The sequence below is a fragment of the Ambystoma mexicanum genome, chromosome 1p, assembly GCF_040938575.1.
Source record: "Ambystoma mexicanum isolate Mex_15411 chromosome 1p, UKY_AmexF1_1, whole genome shotgun sequence".
Taxonomy (NCBI): domain Eukaryota; kingdom Metazoa; phylum Chordata; class Amphibia; order Caudata; family Ambystomatidae; genus Ambystoma; species Ambystoma mexicanum.
The window spans coordinates 209,998,405-210,025,543 of record NC_090921.1 but is presented as its reverse complement, the minus strand read 5'-3'; the positions used below and the strand labels follow the sequence as shown (position 1 = coordinate 210,025,543).

Sequence of the window (27,139 nt, the reverse complement as noted above, 5' to 3'; positions counted from 1 at the left end):
ATTTGTAACGCGCCTATACACAAATGTTTCAAGGCATGACTAGGGAAGGAAGGGGGAACAGAGGGAGGGGGGTACGGGGGACGGGAGCAGGTGGCAGGTGCAAGGGTAAGTGCAGAGAGCAGGTGTCCGTAAGTGCAGGTAGGGTGACTGTAGGGTTACGGATACAGACCCAAGTACAAGGGTTGCCAGGAGGCAGTGCAGGTGTGCAACTGGGCAGGCAGGGACCTGGGCCCGGAATCAGAGGGTAGCCAGGTGACCAGTGCAGTATCAGACAGGAAATCAGCAGGGGAGAGGAGCGAGAAGGCAGAAGCGAAGAGGAAGGTCTTGAGGTGCCTCTAGAGCAGAGATGGTTCTCCTCAAGTTTCAGAGAGGCAGGGAGGCTGTTCCTGAGGGAGGCCACAGCGGAAGAAAGAGATCTACCACCAATTTGTTGCTTGGAGAAGCGACTGATGCTGAGGGAGTTGTAGGTGGAGTAGTGAAGAGCTTGAGTAGGAAGGTATTTACGAAGAGAGAGTTAGAGGTATTGAGAACACAGGCCCCAGAAGGCCTTGTGGACAATGCAGAGGGTCTTGCAGCCACTGGGAGCCAATGCAGAGGTTTCAGTGCTGAAAAGATACGATCCCTGGGCTTGAGGCCAAGGACAAGTCTAGCAGTCCTGTTCTGGATGAGTTGCAGAGAGCGGAGTGTAGAAGCAGACAGATTTAGAAAGAGGCTGTTGCAGTAGCCCAGCCTAGAGAGAACCAGCGCTCTAGAGACAGTGAGCTTCTGGGGGATAAAGAGGAAAGGAAGAATACCTCTGAGGAGGTGCAGTTGGCAGATTGACTTCTTAGAGACATCAGAGATGTGAAGAGAAAAGGAGAGTGTGGAGTCGAAGATGAACCTGAGGTTCTTAGCCTCACAGGTGGGAGCAGGAAGAGGGCCAAGGGAGGCTGGCCAGAGAGAGACAGGAAAGGAGGGTGCAGGTGTGCCGATGAGGAGAATCTCCATCTTACTGACATTAAGGCAGAGATCGTTGGCGGCCCACCACTCCTGCATAGCAGACAGACAGTCAGAGATGAGAGAGGGAGAAGGGGTGGCAGAGGGGAGCCTGAAAACAAGCTTGGTGTCATCTGGATAGCACTGAAAGTTGGAGCCGAGAGCAGCAATGCAGTGGGCGAGAGGTGCCAGGTATTGGTTGAACAGCCAGGGAGAGAGTGAGATAGAGGAAAGGAAGGACCCAAGTTGGACCTGGGAGGGTTGATCAGAGAGGACCGAGGTCAGCCAGGCAAGGGCCTGATCGGTGATACCCAGGTTATCACAGAGACGATTGAGCAGAATGGCATGGTTTACCGTGTCAAAGGTAAAAGAGAGATCGAGTAAGATGAGGACAGAGGGGAGATTAGAATCAAGATTAGAGAGCAGGTCTTCAAAAATGTTTACGAGAGCAGTTTCCATGCTTCTGGCTGCTCTGAAGCCAGACTGATGGTCATGGAGACAAAAAACAAATTCAGTTTGAAGATTAAGCTGGGAGATGGCCAGCTTTTCCAGGAGATTGCCCTGGAAAGGATTGATGGAGATCTGGCAATAGTTAGCCAGGCAGGAGGGGTCGGATGAGGGTTTCTTGAGAGGATGGTGCACAAGAGAGTGCTTCAGGAGGGAAGGGAAGGCTCCAGTGGAGAAGGAGTGGTTGCAGAAGTCAGCCAGGGCAGGAGCAAGGGTGTCAATGTGGTTCTTGATGGTTTTGGAAGAGCAGGGAAGAACCTGTTTTGATGAGACTTTCATAGATTGGACTTGTCTAGAAACCTCGTTAGGGGAGAACAGAGGTAAAGAAGAGAAATAGTGACGAGAGATGGCCAAATGGGGGGCCACAGGTAGAGGAGGGAGTAGAGGGAGGAGGAGGAGAGGACGAGAGGGTGGACAGTCTGTCCAGGGTTTTAGAGATGAAATGAGAAGCCAGGGCCTGGGAGGGGACAGGAGATATAGAGACTGCAGCAGGAATGTCCAGCTCCTTGCAGATTTTAAAGAGTTTGGCCAAGTTGTTAGATTCCACAGATATACAGTCCTGGGTTTGGGCTCTCTTCTTGGTGCGGACAGAGTGCCGGTATTGCCTTTGGAGCAGGCGACAGGCCAGTTTTTCAGAGGATGCATAAGAAGCTAGCATTTCCTCTCAGCCACTCTGCACTTGCGTTTAAGGGGGACGAGGTCAGAGTCATGCCAGGAGTTTCACTTGGCTTTGGGCTTCAAGCGGATCCTCATGAAAGGGGGAAGAACATCAAGAGTATCAGAGATAGAAGAATGGAGCATGTAAAGGGCTGTGTCAGGATGTGATTCAGCCAGAGGAGGAGGCATGGGAGAGAAAGTGGTGGCGAAAGCTTCAACTGACACACACTTCATATGTCGGATGACTGAGAAGGTAGGTGATAGTGCAGAAGTTGGCTTGGCCTGAGGGGGTAGAGAGGGAGAGATGAGAGGAAAGGAGAAAGTGTTCACTCCAGGAGAGAGGGGTGGTGAGGGGGATAGAGAGAAGGTCTTAGGAGATCAGAACATCCAGGGAGTGCCCTGCAGAGTGATCCGGGCCAGGGGCGAATAGAAAGAGAGAGAGAGTTGCAGTGTTCACGAAAAAGTCCAGAGGAGGGACAGGAAGCATCCAGGTTGATGTTAAAGTCTCCAAGAAGGATGAGTTGACTGGTCAAAGCCAGGAGGGTGTAGGGAGAGGTCCACCCACTCAGAGAGGAAGGATGTGATCGGACCAGGTGGCCAATAGATAGTAGCCAGGGTAAGAGAGTGGCCAGGAGAGAGAGAGAGAGCCTTCAGACAAGGCACTTGAAAGAGGAGTAGGCCTGTACTGGAATGACAGAGGCAGGAATCCATTCCGGGAAGATCAACGCTACACCCCCTCAGGAACCGTTGGATCTGGGTTCAGACAGGATCTTGTAGCTATCAGGGAAGAGAGTGTCAAAGCTTGTGACAGAGCTGGCTGTGAACCATGTCTCGGAGAGACCGAGGAGATTGAGATAAAGTTCTTACAGGAGGCAGCAGATGTCAGAAGAGTGTTTGACAGCTGATTGAGAGTTGAGATGGAGAAGTTTGCCAACCTTGAAAAAATTCCAGGGAGGGGTACAAATCAGAGGTACGCCCTGTGGAGGTTTAGAATGAGCCTGAGGGGGGCAGAAGAGGAAGGAGGAGAGGGCAAGGTAGCCAAGGAGGAGGCAGAGGGGGAGGCAGCGAAGCCCTGTTACAAACTTCTCATACTTGATGCTGTGTCTGTAGTTGAAAGGTTGCCCTTGAAAGACATACAATACTGAATATTAACTGAACCATTTTTTGTATTGGGCATACTGGCCACTGATAAGGCATATACCATTATATTCTTCCATTTAGATGGCTTTGACAAGGAAGATGTTTCAGACTATCCAAGCATGTATCCACATCAGGTTCACACATTGGGGAAGCAAGAGAGCTGCTGTCATCCTGAACAGTGTGCTACAGTCACAAGAAGGGAGAAGTGGGGTCCAAAATGGTGGACAGAACAGATAAAGGCTTAGTCTGGCCCCCGAAGCTTCTGAATCCCACATTGATTTCTGGTGAAAGAGTGAAAAGGAACAAATCCCAGACCTTTGCTTATCTTAGGACATAGATGCAGACCCACACAAGATGCCCAGCCGAAGCGAGGGAACAGAGACTTTAAAAAAAAATAAACAGGCTCAATCTCTTGCGATGAGATACTGGAGAAGGCACAGAGGAGAAATGTTTGGAGCAGAATAGTGGAGACATAGCATGTATGGACAAGATTGGGGAGAACTGAGAGGTAAGGTGGATTATGAAAGGAGGAGGTAGTAACATCAGGAGGTGGGAGAAATAATGGGTAGGTGGTAACATCAGGAGGTGATGGGAGAAGAAAGGAGGAGGTGGTAACATCAGAGGCATAGACAGTGAGGTCAGAGCGGGTAAGGCCCAACCAAAATCTGAAAATCAGCAGCAATGTGTGGGCATTTAGAGATGTTAATGTCACTGCATTGGGCCTAACTACATTAGTTTCAGACCCCACTTATTAGACAATCCTGGACACACCTCTGCATCAGAGGGCAGTGAAAGAAAGGAATAAAAGGTAACAATAATGGAAGGTGGCTGGAGAAAGAAAGGAGGGCCTTTTAAATCATAAATCAAGTTGCAAAAAAACAAAGGACGAAGAGGTGTAACAGCAAGAGGTGGTTGGATTCAGAAGAGCAGAAGATGAATGAGGGGGTTGGAGAAAGAAGGAGGTGGAGAGAGGAACCTACCAGTAGACCTCAACCCTGGGGAGGAGAGACATGCAGGTCCAGTGAATTCATCAGCGAGGACTGGGAGAGCCTCCTCTGTAGCTCTAAGTACCAAGTTTGGGGCCTCCTCTGTTTCACTGGACATGGATATGTCAAGGTAGAGTAGTTACCTGCTGTGATGGGTGCAAGAGGGCTGCCCCACATCCCACAAAGGAGAATATGGTTAAAGTTATTGCACTATATAAATGCGAAGGACTTGTTGATTGCCTGATACTTGATTCAATGTCCCTAATCAGCCAGTAGTCGAGAATGGCAATTTGGTTGGTTCAGTATATCTCAAATAATTATCAGTCTTGTTGAGTGATATAGAAAGTAGGTTTAATACTAGTGCTCAAACATCTTGTGAGCCATCAAATGCTACTGATGCCCTTATACCAACATGTGTTTCAACCTTATTCAGGTCTGTCTCAAGGCTGGGCGTACTGCTAATAATTTGTTAAAAATAGTGGAGAAAGTTTGTATGATAAGGCTGTCTCATAATGTTCTTAAGCCAAAACTAAAGGACCTTTATGCTGTATAGCTGCTCTTCAATAATATTGCTTGGCGTTCCCTCTTGGAATTTTAGATACGAAGTGTAAAACCTTAATAGATGAGATTCCAATATAATGGCAAGCTCTGTGGTAAGGAGCAGCCTGACGAAGTTGGGTGTCCACGAGCATATGCGGTCAGGCCGCTCCTTAGCACGGAGCTTGCCATTATATTGCAGCAACATGTCCAGCAACTCTGTCAATCTAACCCAAAGCTAGCCATAAAGACCACCAGAGGAGTCCATTGAGCCCATCAGTGGAGTCTGAGTGGATCAGAGCCAACAATGAAGAAAGCAGCTCGAACACCCCAAGTAGATATTTGGGAAAAATAACTGGGTTCCAATCGTTGTCAAACCCTGGCTCGGGATCTAGTAAGGCAAACCTGTGAAACCACTCATCCCCAGCGAATAAAAGATGCTGAGCGACACAGTGTCTGGTGCTACACCTGTGGACAATCTAGGAACTTTGCTGAGCCTCGTACCATGCTCCAACCATGCAAACCCATGAACACAAGCCAATATGTCCCAAAAGATACAGAAGAGGTTGATTAGACCTGGTGGATGGAGCCTGAGCAGCAAATTGTTCAGACTGCTGTGGAGACTGAAATCTTCTCTCCGGGAAGACCATTGTGGTCTTATTAGATCACTGTGCTGTTAGAAGAACAAATTCAGGATATGCTGCACTCAGGAAATCGCCAAAGGGCAACCGGTCCAATCTCACCCTGGTGGAGCACATCAATACTCCTCGCTTGGTACCGGTTACTTGGGTTCATGGGAACTGGGATGTCTAATCACAATGGCAAATAACAGTGCAAATCTGGGATGGCCATGCTCCCAAGGTTACTTGAAGAGGTGACTTTAAGCACTGACCTGCTCCAATTGGACCGGTGGTTGAGGAAGGTTCCGGTGGATATGGAGAAAGTCAGTCGGTTGGGGAAAACTCCACTGGTTCAGGAGTGACATTGGGACTTCCTCACTGAGGAAATTAGCTCCAGGAACGGAGCCCATGCTCCTCCCTCTTGGTCAAATTGGACTAAGGCCAGATCGAAGTGGGGATATATCTGACAAATTCCCCTGCATGGATCTTGGGAACACCATGAGGGTGACTCGGGCTGGATGCCTTCCTGAACCAGAAGATGACGGGTCCAGGGGTGGTATTCGGATGATCCCCTAGGCACCCTACCTTGGCAGGAAACAGTCACAGAAGACCTTTAGTCTGAAAGGGCCTAAACGCTCCACTACCCAGTTCCAAAGTCTCCAAAGAAAAAAACAAATTCTCTCGTTAAGTGACAGGACAGCTTTGTAAGGATATACCCAAAACAGGTAAAAGGGAATACTGCAACAGACGTCTCACTTTAAAGATCCAGAGATGTTCTCCCCAAGCCCAGAGTTCCCATGCAGAATACAATGTTCCCAGTTTGCGATTTTTCAGATACTTAAAAAACGCATACTGATCTAACTGATGTAACTAGCTAATAAACATCCCATGGTGGTACATGGTACGATGAAAAGTCCAGAGGATATTCTCCCCAAGCTCCCATGCAGGATACATAGTACCGGTTCACAGTTTTCCAGTCTATTTGCCACCTGCAAATGCTAAAAAACATACCTCCCCATTGTGTACTTGTAGAGTCTTACTTTGTGGGTGTCACAAACTTGCGAATATACTTAAGACAATCATTACCTCTACATTCAATGGATTTCATACGCTTATGTAAGCATTTATCCACATCACTTTCACACAGAGGCAAAGCAAGGTAGCTTTTTCCTTCTCAAACAGCGTGCTGCAGTAACAAGAAAGCGGAAGTGGGTCTCTAGGTGGCAGACAGGACAGGTAAAGGCTTATTCTGGCAATTAAACCCACAATAAATTCAGGTAATCCTGTAAGGGTGAAGCAATCCCAGTTCTTCACTTCGTTTGGTTGCAAACCCTTACAAGTGCAGGAGGAGGATACACAGAACTATGAAAGAAAAACTCCTAAATCTTGTGAGGAGCAGAGGGGCACAATGGAGAGGAAGGAGAGAACTGAGATTGACAAGGGATTTAGAAAAGATGAAGATGATAACATCTGGCAGTGGTGGGAGAGTAAAGGAAGATGTGGTAACACCGGGAAGTGGTTGGCGAAGAAAAGGAGGCAATGGTACCAACATGAGGTGGGTGGAGAAAAAGAAAGTGGGAGGTAGGAACAACAGGAGGTGGCTGGAGAAAGAAAGGAGTAAGTAGTACAACTTTAGGAGGTTTTTGCGTTAAAAGAAAGGAGGAGGCTGTACAACAGCAGAAGGGGTTTGGAGACAGAAGAAGCAGGAGGTGTTATGAAAGAGGAGTAGATAGAAAGAGGAACCATATCAGAACATTGTTCAGGAAGGTTCTAGCAGGAGAGGAACATCACCCATCGGGAGCCTTTGATGTGGAGAGGATGGTGAGGGAAGACCCAGGATCTTAACCTTAGGGTGAAACTACAAACAGATCCAGAGAACCCAGCCCAGAGGACAGAGAGATCCTTCTCCATATCCTTGCCTGTCACAAGAGACCATTCCACGAAGACCAAGGGAAGTAACGATCAGTAGAACTCTGTGACGATTGGAATCTTAAGAAAGAAGTCTTGTGGAACCCCTTTGAAATCTGCAGAAGACATCGAAGAGGAAGAATGGTTTTGACCCCCACCCCCGGTAACCTATTTGAAAGACATTGGGGTTGACACTAGAGGACTCTGGAGTAGGAGGACCAGGCCGCATAAGCGAAAAAGAGGCAATCTCAGGTGCTGAGAGTACTGACAAATTTGTATACCGTCTTCACAAATAAAGTACCAGCTTCTGGCAAAGTTTGTATCAACATGCTTCTTGAACCTTGTCACCTCATGACAGGTTATTCAAGTAAGCTCATTAGGGTCATGCAATGGGTAGATGCTGATTTAGTGAGAACAAATTCCACGAAAGGCCTTACAGTTCCCTTTGTTTTTGGTAAGGTGCAATGTTGTCGTATTCCAGGATCATGTCTGCAAGGAATTTCCATTATCCCACAGCAGTTCTACAGTGTCCCATTGGGACACTGTAGTAAAGATAAAGGAGGTACCTTGTGGAATATAGATCACTCTGGAAGGTCATCAAAGAAGGATTCTAGGTTATCAGTATTTAGCAGTTATATAACCTGGACTCTGGAAAAGGACGCAAGACATGTGATATTGAAAGCTCAGTGAGAGTAGAGTCCTCGCCTCCTTCAGTGAGTTTATTACCCTCTTGGAAAAAAATGTTTCTCTTTGTTTTGGGTTTCATTTTTGCCACACTCCTGGCCTTGTAAGCTCAAAAAGCTTATGAAGAGCTGGAGGGTCCCTAATGGGAGTGGGAACTCTCAGAATTTTGGCAAACAACACTGAAATCTTTTTCTTGAACAGCTTTGAATAGTCTTACAACAATGAGGCACCATTGAGACTTTGTTGGGACTAAGCTAGATCTGGACAACTGAGATCTTTTTCCATATACATGGAGGTTGCTCTTTTATTTCAGGGGACAATCACTTGATTTTGGAATTAACATAGGTTGGGCAATGTATCCTTTATTCCAGGGCTTTCCAGACCATGTGCTTGAAAACATCCTCCTTTTCACGGTGATGGTTCTTTATCCTGGTGACACAATTGCACATTTTGTGGTATTGTCCCTTCCTTGCCAACATAGGCCAATGGTCTATTTCATACCCCTATCCACATGTTAATCTATTCTGGTAGGACATCTTGCTTTTCTTCAACAATTCCATGTGTTTGGAAATTGAAGTCCAATTTTGAGAAATAAAATGCACTTACTGGACAATTCCAGATCAGTCTGTCAACACTAATTGGAGTGCAAAAGCATGCAAGGACAGTCATGATACAATACTTGTAGATGACACTCAAAGTTTTGGGAAGTAATAATGCAGAGAAGTCCCCTCGGCTCTTTGCCTGAATGTTCTTGATACTACTTTCTCACTCCCAGGGAGCCACTGGAAGTACGGACCACCTGCGACACAGGCACCACTGTTTCCTGAAGAAAAACTACTCCGATTGTGGTGCTAGCGGAGAGTAACCGAGAAGTAGATTGTCAATAAAATGATTGCTCCGTTACATTGTACGGAGATCACTGATCTGGTGCTTCAGGCAGGGGTCACAGTTTCATTTCCTTTCAGCCTATCTATGCAAAGAATTCTGACTGTTGTGCAACACTGTACTATCCAGCAATCGGCTACACTGGACTGGTCCAATTACATTGTGCCAAAAGCACACAACCATATACCTGGGTTTAAGAGCCATAAACAAATCAGCCTGTGTCATACATGCACACCAGCTGGTTTGCTTAAACAACAGGCAATTTACTCAGAAGGCCAGAAGATCCATCAGATTATACTACCTTTTCAGACCTGTTTCTAGGTCTAGATATAGGTAATGTAAATCAATCACATTGCAAGATAAATGCACACCTGTTTCTAGGTCTAGATCAGATAACTTTAGGCCATTCCATTTTGCCACCTATTTGTTGATCTAGACTGGACATTGAGCTTTTGGTGTGCACCTATTCAGTGGCAGAAATAGGAAATCTGAAGATCACACCATCTTTATACACCTATGTCTCTGTCTAAATGTCTAAACAAGGATCAATCTCGTCCAATCACATGTGTGCACATCTGTCTTGATGGGACACCTCCCAGCCCCTTTCTCCCGCACTCTCTTACATGTATTGTATTTCTTCCACGCAGGGTTACCACTGGCTGAAGGAAAAAGCAGTGAGCGAGGAGGGCAAGAAACAGCAAGCAAAGATCAAGGAACTTCAGCCGATTGCCGAGAGAATGAGCTGCACTGTGGCTCAGCTGGCTATTGGTAAGTCTGACAGACCAGGTCATCCTGCACAGTTTGCTCAAAAAGAGGCTGCTCTGGAGATGGTCTTGCACATTAGCAGCTTTACTGTCTCCCTCTGTATACCTTCACTTTACTGCAGAAATCATGCAGCGACAGCCTACAAAATCACACAAGCAACTCCAAAATGTACCTCTAACTTGAAAAGTCTACATAAGGGTCATAAATATGCACGCATGCCGTGGATAAACCTGTAGTGTATATGGTACTCTGCATGCACATACGTGAGCTGCAGGTAGATTATGATGGAGATATTATTCTATCAGGCATCAGGTGGTCATGGCTCAACCGCAGCATGAGGATACACACTAAGCCTGGATGTAGAGGAGTAGCTGCACCCACCTTCACCGTGGGATTTATGTTATAGGTGATTCACTTGCTGAACTGTCTTAGGAAAAGTTTTATCGACCTGTCTAGCAATGTCCAGACCAGAGAAGATGTCAATAGTTGCCTTAATACTTCACTTTAAAATCCATGTATGCCAGGATTGTTAGAGAATACAACATACTTTTCTGGCCTGTTATAGCTCTGTACCCACCTTCCTGCCTATCCCAAGAAGACCCATCACACACTCCCTCTGCCCTCCTCAAAACCAAAACAAGACAGCTCAGCATACACACCCCTCCTCCCTCACTCCATGAATGATCTAATCACACAAACCCCTTTACCCTTCTCCCTAACCTCAATAGGACCCCATTACGCCACCATCCTCCTCTAACATTAAGACCCCATCACACACCTCCTCCAACCAACCGTCAACAAAACCCCTTAACTTCCTTCAGGTTGATTTGTAATGCATTGCAGACAGCGACATAGATTTATGCCAACCATCCACCCTGACCCCAACAGAACCACATCATACAAGCTCTTTAACCACTTCCTTAAACCATTTGTGCACACAAACACCCATGCACCCACACACACACAAAAACACCCACTCCTCCTCCCTAACCCAAGAAATGATATCACCTACAGACACATACACCTCTGACCTCCTTCCTAACTCAAACAAGAACCCGCTAGACACACTCCTCTTCCCTAGCCCTAAAAGGCAACTCATCATACAAACCCCTTTGCCTGTCTTCCAAACCACAACAAAACGCCATTGAACATACCTCCTCTACCCTCCTCCCTAACCCTTAGAAGACCTCATCATACACACCCCATTCACCCACACCCCTAACAGCAAAACAACAATGTATCATCCCCCACCTTCTTTTTTTATGTGGCCCTTGCTCACAGCTAATGGAGTGAGATTATGGAGTCCAGCTGCCAGAGATGAATGCCTTCTGAGGCTTCTAGCCAAGAAGGACTCGGGAGTATGGGGCAGGAGCAGTGGAGGTGGATCTGACAGTTTATGGTGTCCCTGGACCCTGTAAACCCCAGAAAAATCTTGGCGTGTGCATTCAATAATAATAATAACTTAGCATTTATATAGTGCTACAAACCCTCAGGTATCTGAGCGCTGCTTATTATTCACAAAGGATGAGAACACAGTTTGCACACCAAGTTATAACAAACATTTCTACAGGGTTAATAGATATTTAGTGAGGTGCAGAGGAGGAAAACACTGCCTTGACACTAGGCAATGGTACAAAACAAGAGAAATAAAGTGTGCACGGGCTGTGGATCACTCGCTTCCCCTGCACACTCAAGTTATTGCCAATGGCAATCAATTGTTCAAAATGTTTCTATAATACTCTTGAAGATCTGTTTCAATACTTTATTGGTAGTCTAAACTGCTTACAAAGCATAGAGGAATAAGTTAAAGTTAACTTGGGGTAACTGGCTAATTCACCACCAACTAGGGTTATCTTTATCTGCACTTTGGTAATAGTCACTTGCACGCTTTCTTAATCTGTAGAGATAATAATCATACAGTCACTTGGTTATTGATTTCAGTAGAAAAATACAATTTATTACTAATACATGCCAGTCTATATTCAGCAAAATTACCAATTGTTGATCATCATATAGGGCCATGTCTTCAATCACAAAATATATACTTTTTAGGTACAGTAGAGGCCTAACTACTGTTTGAAATAGCTCAACGCGTTTCGGGAAGTGATTTTCCCTTCTTCAGGAGCAAAATATTCTATGTTAATAACTTTCAAACTTCATATTTTCATAATCTGGGTTCTTCCGTGCAATCTGTTTCCCTTTAGAGAGAAAATCACAGAGAATACATTTAGTCTACTGTTCTCCAATTGCAATTTACGTGAATATTTGTCATTTTTACAACTCAAATGTGTCTCTACCTCTCATTAGTGTCCCTTTGGTATGTCTCCGGCTGGAGTAGTAATCCGGATGTAAGTCCCCTCTAGTATAGTGATTTGGTCCCAGGTAGAGGCTGGAGCTGAAGAGTTCTACAGGAAAGGATATGTGTCCATAATTCTGCTTGTTAAAGTTTTACAATTTGTCTTCAAAGCTAGGTAATTCTCAGTTATTAGTATCAGGATCTTGTACATGTAAAAAAGTGAGTCCCTCACCCGTTCATGCGAATGAGGTCTGGGTATACAGTGGTCAGACTAGTACCCAAGTAGAGGGGGGGAAGCAGTGCTTTTCAGAGCGGTCGTTACCTGTAGGTAAAAAGCGTAGTTGGGTCAACCCCTGTCCTGTCCACACAATGTGGAAGTTAGATTAAAGGAAATCCTCTAGACTTTAGTATTTTGTTGGGCTTCTTACCTCTCAGTTGCAGGTGAATGTTCCGGGAAGGAGTCCGCGAATGTAATGGAACGCAGACATCCCGTTGTTATTATCTAGACGTGGCGCCAGTGCACGTCAGCGCGATGACGTCAGATGTAGACATCTGACATCATCATGCGACGCGCTTCCAACTGCGTGTCATCGTTCCAAATCCCTGTTAAGGGGATAGAGCCGAAAAGTGCGTATACAGTGTCATTCAAACACTGTCAAGGCCATCTAAGATGAAAATATTAATCCATGAGATATGGAACACATCTCATGGAAAGGTTCTACAAAATCTTGAGTGCAGTGATTGTATATTTAGGAGATATCAAACAGGGCACCTCTGCTCACAATCTCACTTTGTTCATCCGTTGTCATGACAATACATTTATTTGTGGGTAACATAATTCTGTTGTTACAATATGGTTCAGTCACGGTTTCCTTCAAACACAGGCAAAAAGGCAAAAAGATGTTGAAGTATATTACATAATGCTGTCATTAGACTATGCTTTCTGGAAATTTGCCTGGCAGGTAAATCTAATATTCCATACATGGAACCTGAGAGTTATGGTAATCATTGTAATCACCTTTGCGGGTAATCACTAAGAGTTAAAGAACCTAATGAGTCTATAACCTGATAGTGTAGTGTTTATAAATCGTTATTGGTATGGCGTAGTAGGGATGTTGGACAGTCTGATCATTCAATGTCGGTCTATACCCAATAGGATTAAGGCCTGATCATGTGATGTTGCGGGTCACTCTTCATCTGGTCTAGTAAGATTATTAAGCCATTTTCATTGAACCGGTGGTTTTCTGTATGCATCCAACGTTAGTATTTCTGCTCCTAGGAATGCTCCTAGGTGGAAATCTTCGTTCATTCCAAATGGGCACATGCTGTCCAATTTATCTATCCAGTACAATTCGCGTTGGTCCATCTTTTTTCCGTGGTTGCCTCCTCTTGGTGCTCTATGTACCACCTCCAAGATTTGATATCTCAATTGGGCTACTGTGTGTTTTTTCTCACTGAATTGTCTTGCAACTGGCGACCGTTCATTATTGGTACGAATGTTGCTTTTGTGTTCGTTGCATCTCTCCTTCATCTTTGGTCTGACCAACGTAATAAATGCCGCATGGGCAACTCAAGGCATAAATTACGGTATTGGTATCACAAGTTGCAAAGTGTCGAAGTTTAATTTTGGCGCCTGTTCGAGGATGTCTGACATAATCACCTTTTGTGATGTTGTTGCAGTTATTGCAGTGTAGGCATGCAAAGGTACCTAATTTTTTAGTATGTAGTACCCTTTGTCGTTGCTTATTATTACCCACGGCGTGCAGTGCTCATTTATCGACCTCGGAAGGATGAAAGGCTGAGTTTGGCCCAGCCGGGATTCAAACCTGCGTCAGCAGGCTCTGCACAGATACCAAAGCGAGCGCTCTACTCGCTGTGCTATTTGACCGGCTATTTAACACCCCCTGCAGAATGTGGGGCAGGAGGGTAAGGCTCTGCTGGTTTACTAGCAAACGTCCACTCCTGCTGCTCTAAATTGCAATTGATGTTGATAGGTGCCTTACGGCACTGCAGAGGGGTTGAATCTCACTTTGTGATTTTCGTTCTCACATTTGTGTACGACCAATGCCACCTCCCGCCTCCCTCATATGCTGGGCAGCGTCCTGCCATGGCTGCTGCCTGGCATCAACTACCTTGTGTGAATTTAATGATCTTTATGCAGGATTGAACATCTGTTAAAATGATCCAGCTCGGACCGCGGGCATTCATGAGTCACATGATGTGTCTGGACCACTAACCCTCAAGATGTTATAATCCCCAGTGTCTTCTCTGCTGCAGTCACTACCCAGTGCTGTAGCTGGGATTCTTAGTGGCATTTCAGGCTGGTGGGAGGTGTGGCCAGTGGGGCAGGGAATGGTTGCCTAGACTATACTAGCCTGCACTCTTCTGTTACTGCAAGCAGGTGCCCATCTGTATTGGGCTTTGGTAGCAGGTTTACGGTTCACTATGGTGGTGGTGTCCTCAGTTGCAGCAGCGGTGGCTTCAGTGGCTACTGTGATGGTCTCAGCTGCAGCCCTGTTGCCTAAGATGCAAGTGCTTGTGGTGGTGGCAGTCAGCCTAGCGTCCGCAGTGGGGATAGTGGCACTGGTGGTTGCTGTGCCCTGCTGGCAGTCATATCTTTGGCCACCACCACTCCCACCTGTAGTTCTAGCACCTGATCAGTCAGTACATGCCCATGGATGCATGGACTGTGCATTACATTGCGCGCCATTTGGAAATACTTAGACATCGGTCACTATGAAAGTATAACATCTGCAGAACATGCAACATCAACATAAGTGCATGTCTGCCCTGATTACACACCCCTTCTGGTGCATCTATTGACCATGACCCTGCTACTGCTATAACCCTCCCTCTGTGCTGTTGGAGTTACTATTAACAGGCCATTATTTCATCTCATGATCTGTATACGACAAATCATGGGATGAAATAGTGGTTATTTCTGTAATTTTAAAGTATGGTGCTTGTGATGGGCATGCATGAGCTGGCCACTCCACCCTTTTAAGGCCAAGTACATCCTATTGTTTTCTTACCATTCTGGGACTTGTAGTGCACCTTTTTTTAAAGACTACTCAATACTTAGCTACTAGCAGAGTGGTCTGCAACCTTTGGCTCTCCAGATGTTTTGTACTACAACCCCGATGATCCCTCACCATTGACTATGCTGGTTAGGGCTGATGGGAGTTCTAGTGCAACAATTCTGAAGAGCCAACGGCTGCAGACCGCTGTTACCAGCTCATTAGAAGCAAAACAGGGCTGGATGGGCTACACCTGTCTGACATGGGCTTTATGGGCAGCTAAGTTAAAGTGATATGTGACACTGTTCTGCCATCAAAAGGTCCTCATTGTGTGCAACGGTACACTGTTTTCTGTGGCATGTGGTCATGTGCACAGTTGGCTGCATGCAATTCTGGGTTCACATAGCACTATATTGTTATGTTCTCCTTACTGACTCACCTCCAGCTGTTGAGGATCCAGCTAAAAGCTCCTGGTTGCTGATGGCTTTTATCCCACCAGCATCTATCACTGAGGCCGCCGTCTCATCCCAGGGCTTTAACACAAATGGAGGGACAATCCCACTTGTCACTGTCGCCCTCCTTTCTGCACTCCAGCAGAAGATGCCTTACCCTTCCAATTGGATCACTCAATTATTTTTGGCACACCTAACTACTGCATGGATGCACAGGTGGAGAAAACACACACACACACACACACACACACACACACTCTGATGTATTTGTGGATACCTACACTTTAACGGATTGCCTAACTACGGGTTTGCGGGTGGGACACCTGGATTACCTCCAGATAAAAGCTGGAGGTTAGCCATGTGGCCTACCGGCAATTAAAGCCATCCTTACTGCCACTGGCATTGCCTCCATCAATGGGGATGAACACTGCCTGCCGGCACTCGTAATCCGCCGGGCTGCATGCCAGTAAAAGTAAGTACCAAATGCCGGTCTTCCCAGTGGAAGACCAGCAGGATACCGCCAGGGTCAGAATGAGGCCCAGAATTTGTTCTGGATGTGGATTTTATTTTTACTTGTTTGCTCTTTTTTACGTACCGCCTGTTAGAGGCACTCCCCATTCTCTGCTATGAGAGGGCGAGCCCTGCGGGACTAGCGTAGTTGCGCCGCTACCTGATGAGCCTCCCAAAGGGTAGATGGAGTGAGATTCCCTGGACTCATCACCCTTTTTGAGATGTAGTAATAATGGCAATCCCAGTAGGCTCTGCCCTTGATCTGGGCAGATAGCAACGTAAAGTTAGTTTTTAACTGGTAGGGACAGTAAAACCAATGTACCTGCATACCCGATGAGACAGAATTTTCTAGAACACCCGTGAACCGTGCTGTCAGGCGGAAATGCTGCAACAGTGCACTCCATGAAATAAGGGCATTGTAGTGCACCATGGGATCAGGAATACAGCCACAAGGAATTCCAATTTGGAGCCAAGAACATGGAATATATTTGAAGTCACTGGGCCTGATCACGTGTTGGACAGTATCCCGTCTGGGAAACCGCCCAACTTTATTTGTGCTTGCACCCACCTGTCAGGCGGTATTACTACCGGATCATGGGTTGGGCCCTAACCATTACTCCCCATTCCCCATTGGACCCAATGGGAATTCTTTGGCACAATTACAGTGCGGTAAACACGCCAGACTCATGATTGGGTGGAACCTTAAATGCAGCCTAGAACTGTTACGCTGCATTTAAGGGCTACCACCCAACTTGTGATCAGGCCCACTGAGTCAGAAGGGGCTCATATTGATGGCACTTTACCACTTACCCAAGCCGAGATGACTAACAATACTTGCTTATCAACGCTATTAGGGAACCATTGATTTAGGGGCCAATCAGAAGAACACAGATGATGCGGCCATCCCATGCCCACAGCAGTCCCAGTTGCCATGCCAACAGAAACAAAAGTGCAGGTGAACTTGGATCATTCCAAATGTTTCTTGCATGCAAGTGTCTTCAAAAAGGCAAGCAAATGCGAGCCTGACATGTGCCAGACTCTATCAACATTTTACTGATATTAGTCTGTAGGCGAATTTCCTTATTTCCTCTCTGCCAGTGTGTGACACATCACTGAAGCTGAGTCATAATTTCAGATGTGCAAGGCCAAGATTCTGCATTGGGTGTTATTTTTCGGGTGTCAACAAAGGACACGTCTCATGCTAGGTGAGCCTATCGTAAAACAATTGGAATTTAGGTAACTCTCATCATAATGTGACCCTTAGAGAAACTTTCTTTCCATCTTGTTAAGATGTGGGCTAAATTACATAGGAAGACACTCAGTTCATTAGGCTTCTTACACCAATATGCATTTATAATCAACTAGTCCTCATTGGCAGCTAAACATTTGACATGAAAGGCTATGATTCCAAATGTTGACTCATCAAACCTCGGAACCTCCATGGCCCAGTTTGATATAATTGCTGTCTTCCTATGTAAGGGTCACATTATCATAAGACAATTGGAATTTAGGTCACCCCACCATCATAGATTATCAACCCAAATCTATGTCATCTCATCAGATTAGACAAATGTATATGCTGCAGATTTTTTTCTTAGTGAAAAATGTATTGAATAAAAGAAAACATTAGGGGAGATAACCCCCCCCCCAAAATACCTAGCATGGCGGCTATTTAGTAACATGTATCCATTATATTTTTGTCTCTGGTATTCTCTTTCTTAAATGTAAAGAATGTATGGTATTAAACTCAAATTATAGAAACAAGTTTTGACATGTATTTTTGGTTTTGTCCAAGTTTAGTCATGTTTACGGGCAGGTTATTTGAGTGATATTCCCAAGCCGTGAATGCTTAAATGCAAGTACAAAGTCATATTTATCAAAAAAGAGCACTGTTTTAAAAAAAGTATTTGAATTACATTCAGCGGCGCAATGTGAAGGAATTCACAATGCACAATGAAGGACAGAGAAATGTGTTCGTTTAGGAGTCTTGCATGGGCACCATGCTATGGAACACTGCAGCCACAGAGTGTAACCAAGCCCGCTGACTGCACTACAGACTTTATGGGAAGTTTGCCTAGTGCCAAATGTCCTGGTAATACTAAACAAAGCTGAAATAGCAGTTACTGAAAGAACAGCAGCACTTCCTGCAACTCATAAGTGGGTGAAAGTGTGAAGTAAGTTGCTGCCTGCCTCGAAGGCTCTTGCCAAGCTGACAGAAATGAATGACCTTAGTGGCGTCCTGTTGCTGTCACTGATTGGTCGAGATTGACAGTGACCTCAGTAGCTGTTTGCTCTTAATGCTGATTGGAATAAAGTGACCTCAGCAGCGTTTTCCTCCTTATGCTGATTGGTAGATGATGGGCTGAGCAGTGGGTTGTGAGTATAAAATGACACTGGTTCTGAGAGAGAGCAAGCTGTTCTTAACCAGTTCGGCAAGACGACAGGAGGCAGATGAATGAAGGCTGGCAGCACCTTTGGCATGATTTTGCTTATGCTCAGCACAATTTAGAAATGTTGGCTGAAGGGATGAAGACATATTATGATCTAAAGAACACCAATAAGGAGAATGAAGTAGGTGTGAAGGGTTTTGACCCATGTTGAATCAATAGACTGGGTAGATGTGGGGATGAGCTGTCGCCGCCCATTATTCTATCCCAGAACAAACTAAATCAATAGACTGGGTGGATGTGGGGATGAGCTATCGCCGCCCACATTCACGCCAGAACAATAGCAAAAATCTCCTGTCAAATTCAAGACAACTCAAAAATGGATGCAGTACCGACAAATTCCCCAAGGCGGCGCTAGCGGTCTAAACTCTGACAGGAGAACTGGCTGACAAAGGGCCCTGAGTCAACATGGACTTCAAAGCATGTTGGTTAATTGAAAATCTTAGCCACCTGCTGTTCCCAGAGGCCAAGAGGTTGGGAAACCTTAACACCTCAGAGATTCCCACACCAGGAGGCAGGATATCACATGACCCTGTTGATTGATTGAGGAGAGACTTCCAGGCAGCCTGCTGGAGCCCACACAAAAGGCTCTTTCAGTTGAATGGGGTATGTTCATTTTGAGTGCTTCCTGTCAACAGCCCTCTGCCAGCAAGGAGAGACATGTGATCACTGACCCACCCAGACTTCTGGAGGCGGACCCAAACACTTTGGGAAGTTGAATTGCAACAAATATATATTTTATAGAAACAGTGATAACTTATTGTAACCAAATGACAGGAATGTACAACTTTGAGAGTCTTAGTATGGAAAAGGCCCTCATGATTTGAGTCCAAACTCCGATTTGTACCATGTTCTGGGGCAAAACCCTGCTAATTATGATTATTGTAGACACTGTATTTAAGCTAGAGACATGGAAAGTTACTGGGATATATGTGGAAGGGAAATGTACCTTTGTATAATTCTTGATGAAAAACCAATGTTGCAAAACCCACTAAAATCGAAAATAAGTTGCCAATTTTGAATGCAAGCTCCTAGAAACGCCAGAGTCTGGACAGGGACTATCTTTAGTAATATATGATGTGTGTATGTGATGTCAAACAACTGTGTACCTGGGAAATATGTATTTGGATCAGGAATAGATTTGTGTGCACATTGACCAGGGGAGTGTCATTTCTGCAGGTCATAAAAATGACATCACTCTGACACACTATCCCTTCCCAAATCAGGGACCAAAGAATCTATTGACCTATCAAATCAAGAGAGGGGCAGGCTTAGTGATGCTAGCCTCTCCACCCACTTTTTAAAACACATAAAAAGAGACTGCTGGGACAGGTAGAGGGATTTATTTTCCATTTCTGCGGAGCATTTTGACGGCCGACATCCCATCCAGACAGAGACCAGAACCAGGCACCCATAGACTACAGAACTTTGAACCTAGAAGGCCCACTGCAAGCAAAAGTATTCTCAGCAGGCCTTCAGAATCCAGCAAACCTAACCAAACTATTCAACATCCAGGCGAGCTGTTTGAATTCTTTGCCAAGAACAATTGCCAGAGACTAGACCAGAGATCCAGAGAACCACAGGGCACTGTATCCAGAGAGCTGACCCAGATCGCTGTGAGCAGAACCGGTGCTTGATTGACCCGCTGAGCAGAGAGAACAGCCGCAGGACGTGTTGACCAGATCCGTGACGAGGCCCATTCATTTCAAAAATATAGTGTGAGTACTCATTGTGCCAAAACCAATCTCTTAGATTAAAATAATCTAATCCAAACTATTTTAGCCTATTAGAACTGCCTCCTAGAATCGTGTCATTCTGTCATCTTTTAAACTGAAAACTGTCATCTGTCATTTTGAGTTTTACTTTAAATCCGAAAATCTACCTTTATTAAATCGTCCGTATCTCTTGAACCATTTGGGCTAGGAACGAAATTTCCAACGAACCTAGAAACGACCTTCTACTCTCTATACAATCGCGATTTACGCACTCGTGAAATTTAACGCGATTTGCGATTTGGCTCAATTTCTCCACTTGTCAAAATAGCAGCTCCATTCTTTTCTTTGTTAAAATCCATTTGCAACCTGGTAATAACTCATAGAGCATTGCTAAAGTGAGCCTGAACTAATACCAACAAGCATCTCTCACTCACCCTGAATCTCTAGAGGGAATTAAAATCAGTTAGCACATTTTCCCATCCATTGCCATCACATTTAAAAGCATTTTGGGCCTGTGTTTCAAACTTCTACCTGTTTCCTCTAAGCTTGCTGGGGGGGAACTGAATTTCGTATTGTATTTGATTGCTTTCCTGAAAAGTGTGTGCTCCTCTTTCCATCTCCTTCCATTTCTTACATTGCATAGGGGGGGGGGGGGTGAATTGCCAGAGAAAAAGTGATTATCTTATCTTTTGCTAAAATCATATCAAGTATTTCTGTACTGCATTTTATTCCTCATTGCTTTTCCCTTGAAACCATAAAAGTATTTTGCTACCTTATCCATCCTAGACTAACTCCTCATTGATTGTAAAGAACTGTGCTACTGTAGGAGTACCTATTGCTGATTACTGCTCATATTCACAAGTGTACTATCCATTATCAATTTATTTATAGAAGTGTGATATATATATATATATATATATATATATATATATATATATATATATATATATATATATATTGTTTAATTTTCCAAATAAACCTTTTAAATTTGCAAAACAAATCTACTTCTTGGCTCAGTGGGGTCAAGGGGATTCTCAGAGAGGGGTGTTATACAAGGGTTCATCATCCAGATTATAACTTGCCATAAAAATATATAAATAAGGGTTTCCATCAGCGTCCCAGACTAGGCATTGACTTAGCTGTAGTGTTGAATTGAATCCGCTTACATAGGGGACAAGATTTGGAGGTTAAGTTGTTGCTCACTGCCCCCCACCCTTCCGCCAATAAGGTATTCTTAGAGACAGAAGCATTGATAACTATCAGTACAGCTGAGGTAATAACCATGGATGACACAGGCTGGCTGGAACCTGTTTCCATGCAAACGCTATGGGAAGGGCTAAACCCTTCCTTTATTCTCTTTGAAACTGGACTTCATGGCTTTTTGAGTAGCAAGAGGACATTTTCACTTTGCTGTTCAGATGGACTACTATTTTTGACCAAGCTGTATTGGAACTATCCCTGCAACTGGGGACCAGCTCACTACCTATTCAACAGGCTTCTGGGCTCCTGTCTCCATTCATATTGCTGCCTTCTATGAATGTTTTACCCATATTTTAATATTATATTGGGAAAGAGGAGAGGTATTGAACATTGCCAGGGCAGATCATTTATGAAGTGCCTAGCGATATCTGATGAGGTAGACAGATTTGAAGGGGCTATTATGTTTTTGAAATGATTTATTGATCTTTAGAAGACATATAATCCGGTCATTAATAGAATGACGGCTGTTTATTCCTTGGTGACCTTTTGCATATAAATGGTATTGTGCATAGTAACTACAATTATACCAATGTTTCTTTATTACATATTTCTCATGATTAAAAGATGTATACTATAGCCAAGAGTCTAGGGGCATTCATTGAGTATTCATTACTGAGAATCTTGTCAGAAGCATTTGAACCATAATGTGGGGGCATCTATTTAAATGTATTATTGATATGTTATAAACGGTGCACGTCTTTAGTACACATACAATGGGTTACTGGAAGGTTTGAGCAGTGGAGCATCAATAAAATATAATGTGACATTAGTAAACCACTCCTGGGCAGATGAAAGAGATTAGGTGCCTACTGCAGGGGTTGTTGCCTATTCTCTTTAATGATGCACAGTGACAGGTATATGCTTTTTGCTATGGCTATTCCTACCACAGCCTCTACTGGGGGTCTAGGACACTCCCCTAGGGGTGGAGAAAAGGCTTGTGAGATAGAGGTGATAAGAATCATGTCAGCTAACCTAGTATGCATATTACAGCAGTTTGCATAAGATTGTCAAGCCAAAAGGCCCTTTCACAAGACCCTCATCAAAGAAACATAAAGTGCATATGTATAAGCCTCTCAAGCCAATTAGCGATCCCAGAATACAAAATAAAATGTAATATTCCCCAACACACTGAAAACCCTTCTGTGCAACTTCACAATCATAGGCTGTGCCTTGTCCTTCATATATAGACATTTACTGATATACACAGAAATAGCATACACATAGATGCACCCGTACACAAGCTACTACTAACAAACACACACTAAAATAACACAGATCTGCACAACTAGACACATCATTACAAGTGCGGACACTTGCAGACCAACTGAAGACATGCAGAAACACACACACACACAGCGGAACACATGTGGAAAAGCACAAAAACATAGACACACACAGTTCATAGAAACCAAAGCGCTCTCTCTCTTACTCTCGCTAGGCAATATGAACACAAACATGGATTGTTAAAAAATATACAGCCAGAGATATGAACATGCGTAACACACACACACACACACACACATTTTGATTATGGCTGCTAAGCAAATGATTGAATCTCAATATTGAATATAGATACAGTACATACATCTTAGTTTACGATTATTGTATCTCAGTGTTCATCATTTATATTTCAGTATATAATGTTTGGATTATAGTCTACAATATATTTATTTTAGTATATCGTTTATGCATTTCACAATACCGTACACATATTTATGAACCTTGTATTCTGCCTCTAATTGCTCAACATATCATTGTGGTCTGCGCTCAAATCTATAGTGATGTCTGTATGGGGATATGGGTCAGAGTCACCAGTTCAACTAACCTCCTTTCTCCTCTCCTCTCCTCTCCTCTCCTCTCCTCTCCTCTCCTCTCCTCTCCTCTCCTCTCCTCTCCTCTCCTCTCCTCTCCTCTCCTCTCCTCTCCTCTCCTCTCCTCTCCTCTCTTCTCCATTCCTCTCCTCTCTCCTCTCTTCTCTGCTCTCCTCTCTCCTCTCTTCTCTCTCCTCTCCTCTTTCTCTCCTCTCCTCTCCTGTCCTCTCTCCTCTCTCTTCTCTCTTTCCTCTCTTCTCTCTTCTCTCTTCTCTCCTCTACTCCTCTCCTCTCCTATCCTCCCCTCCCATCCTCTCCTGTCCTCTCCTCTCCTCTCCCCTCCTCTCTCTTCCCTCTCCCCTCGTCTCTCCTCTCTTCTCCTCTCTCCTCTCCTCTCTCCTCTATTCTCCTCTCTCCTCTCCTCTCCTCTCTCCTTTGCTCTACTCTCCTCTTCTTTCCCCTCGTCTCCTCTCATTTCTTCTCCTGTTCTGAAAAGAAGGGTTGAAGGATGAAAATATCAGCTATCTCTCTGTTTGATACAGTGTCACATTCCAGGTCTGCTAGTTATGTATGGTGTGCAGAAAAGAGAATTGCTTTTTCACAGTACAACATGCTAAGGGGTGTTGTTATCGTGAAGACACACATCTTTTTTTCTCTATCTTCTCCTTCCCAGCATGGTGCCTGCGAAGTGAGGGTGTGAGCTCAGTGCTGCTTGGGGTCTCCAGTGCCGAGCAGCTTCTGGAAAACCTCGGCTCCATTCAGGTGAGAGTTCTTTGGAAACCAGATAAAAGCTCCCACCATTTCTAGGGAACTAGTCGCAAGGTCACAACCGGCAGCAGGCGCATATATGAGTTCACCACTCTTGGATGAAGTAAATGTATATCACAAATGAAAGAATGTCTATAATTGTACTGTATAGATCTATGAACCGAGGTCTCTGAACATTGAGAAAACAGTGAACATTGAGAAATAGTTAGTGTTTCACTTTTCTATCTTAAAGTGAGTTGGTTGTTCCCTTTGAGCTGCTGCCTGTTGGTTGGATCTGATCTATGCTTGTGTTGTATAAGAGCGCGGGCATCAAGGCGTGAGATATTGCGTTATGTCATTTAGGCATTGTGCAGGCTTTCAATGGAAGCCTTTATGGGTGAGTCAGATGGTCTTGAATGTGATGTGACCATCGATGGCCAGTCTCACCTCTTCATTCTGGTTCACTAGGGGGCGAGAGATTTGGTCTTTGGCAGTCTGATTTAGATTAAAGTCCTCTTTATGATTATGGCGGTAAAGGTAAAAACATACTGGGCCTCATTAGGACCCTGGCGGTAGAGGGTTAACGGCGCCGGTAGGGCTGCCGGCGCCATTAACCACCTACCGCCTCATTACGAGGTCCGCTCGCGGGACCCGCTAAGGACGTCTGATCAGACCAGACGTCCTTAGCGGGTCCCACGAGCGGCCCAGCGTGCTAACAATGGGCCCGTCATTAGCGGGCCCGTTGTTAGCATGCTGCCCATTCCCATTGAGCCCTATGGGGGCTCAAATGGGAATGGGGATGGTCCGGGTTCCCTGAATGGGGAAATACCGGGCCCTCCAAGGTCGGAATGGGCTGGTCTTTCCCCATTCAGGGAACCCGGACCCGAGTTTGGGGGTAGCCATGCCCTTACCAAGGGCATGGCTACCTCCAAACTCATAATGAGGCCCACAGTATTTTAAATGCTTCCTGTTTATAAAATGCCAAATAATTATGAGTTGGGATTGCATTGGATATTTATAAAATGGTGTACATAGGAAGTACTGCATGGGATGGTTCTACCATGTGCTTCAATCATTTCAGACTTGTCACATTCATTGTTGATCTGTTTTATAAAGTGCTGCATTGGAAAAATTAGATCGCTACAATGCCCTTTGGGTTGGACTGGTGAGTAGGAGTGTAGCGGAGAAGGAAGGGATGATGGGAGAGGAGTTAGGATCATTCCCAGCTAAGTCATAAGGCCACATTCCAGTTCCAGGCCAGGAGTAATAAGAGACACTTACAAGATGGAATGGGGTTCACCGGCACTGTCCTCAACTAGCTCGCCTCTTACCTCCTGGAAAGATAGCAAGAAGGCCAGATGTAAACTTCAGATTCGACCAAAGCCTGGTCATTTGCGGAGTCCCACAGTCCCACACCTGGCTGCCTTAGGAGTATTCAACGTACAGCTGCATGCCTCATAATGGGAACTATGAAATGTGGCTTCATCTTCCCTATAATAAGAGAATTGCACTGTCTACACATCACAGCTAGAATACTCACATAGAAGGCAACTACTGCCCGGCCAGGAGCCAGTCCATTGAGAGGCTTGATACTAAGCTGGCACACACAGACAAAACCAGGAAACAGACCTCTTGCTATGCCCCAGCCCACTCGAACACCATCTTCGTCGTAGGCAGGGCTGCTCCAACTGTCCTACAGTCCACAAAGGAACTCAAGTCTAATGTCTTCAAGGAATACTTAGGGATCACATAGGGCCTCATACTAGGTACATGCCAACCGTGTAGTATGGGATATCCAAGCTACTATAACCAGTAACCTCCCCTTCCAATGATCTCCCTTAACCCAAAATTACTCATATTGTGCTTGGCTGCTTCTGAGGTATGCTTGCCCTAAATTTCCCCATATACCTTTACAAATGCAAGCATGGAGAAGGGTGAGGACAGGGTCGGTGTGTAGTCAGGCACTTTAAAAGATAAGCCCCAAGGCAGCTTTCTAGTTCTAGACTAATGGTGGAATTGAGAGGGGTCATTCCATAAGCTGCTATACCATTACATCATAGAAGTTGTACTGTGACACCAATGTTAATCTGTAATTTGGAGGAAAACAATGAGTGTAATTAAAGGTCTTGAAACCTGTTGAATGCTTTTGAACTGTGATGGGTTCACTCGTGGGACACCTTTCTACAGATACTTTCTGAATTCTGGTTCTTTCTCTTGCAGGTACTTAGCCATCTGACGCCCCAGACCATTGGCGAGATTGACCTCATTCTGTGCAACAAGCCCAATGTGAAGAAGGAGTCCCGGGCGTAGGGTGTCCCTGAACGTTCGCCTGTCCCTCATTTCACACATGGGACACCACCGCACATTGCAGACTGCCTTGGGTGGCCCTTGGCTGTTGGGAATGGTGTACGCTTTCATTGCGGCGGGGTCGGGTGGAGAATGGACTATCACTCTTCTCCTTGGCCAGCTATGCCCGCTGCTTTTAACGCATGACCTTTCAAGCAAAATACGTCTTCCTGTCTGCGCGCTGGTGTGCAGGGCGGTGGCAGCCATTGTAATACTGGACTGAAAGCCATTTGGCACAATGCTGCCCTCACGCTCAGCCTGCGCTGTGCCAGCGAATCAGCGACGCTGACCTGTAAATATCTGCTTCAAGTTTCTCCTTTTGGGGTGCCTACATTATTTATTTTCTTACTCCTCTCTCCCCCCTGGCATGCGGTTCCGATCATAGTCACTAAAAATATTTTTTACAAAGTCGGTATGCGCTAGGGTCAGATTTATGGCCGATAGGGCTGCTGTCCATGTGATGTGGAGTGCATGAACATTTCCAGGACTGTGGACAGGCAAGCACAAGTCCCTAGAGGCATGAGCATGTATGTTCTGGAAATTGTGTCACGGAAAACCAGCAGCATATTAAAAACATATATATATTTTTCAAGACTACTTTTCGATTGAATGTGGGGGGAAATTGTGAGGAAAAAGGGCCTGGAACTCAGTCCTAGGAGGAGGTTTCGGTCGAAATTGGGGAAAATAACTACAATTCCCATGATCCTCTGGTGTGCCGTTGGTTCTGGAGGGAGGCAGGTGTTTTCATTTACTATTTAAGGCATCCCTCGGCCCGTGCTGCCTGTTGGTGATTGTTGGCATGGCAGGCACGGGCCGGAGGGAGCCGGTGTGCGGAGTATGCATTTGGGGAGCAGCAGGACCTGGGCCAGGCGGT

General features: G+C 45.1%; 1 protein-coding gene across 2 annotated transcripts in view; it reads left to right on the top strand.

Annotated features, from left to right (window-relative positions):
- Positions 1 to 26,852, top strand: part of LOC138567844 (voltage-gated potassium channel subunit beta-3-like) — a 582,138-nt gene extending 555,286 nt beyond the window's left edge. For both annotated transcript variants that reach the window (XM_069646336.1, XM_069646338.1), the window contains exons 12-14: positions 9,547 to 9,667; positions 23,846 to 23,934; positions 26,140 to 26,852. In XM_069646336.1, coding sequence (XP_069502437.1) covers positions 9,547 to 9,667; positions 23,846 to 23,934; positions 26,140 to 26,229 — 300 coding nt within the window. In that variant the 3' untranslated portion in view covers positions 26,230 to 26,852. The remainder of the gene's footprint in view (positions 1 to 9,546; positions 9,668 to 23,845; positions 23,935 to 26,139) is intronic.
- Positions 26,853 to 27,139: the final 287 nt, after the last annotated feature.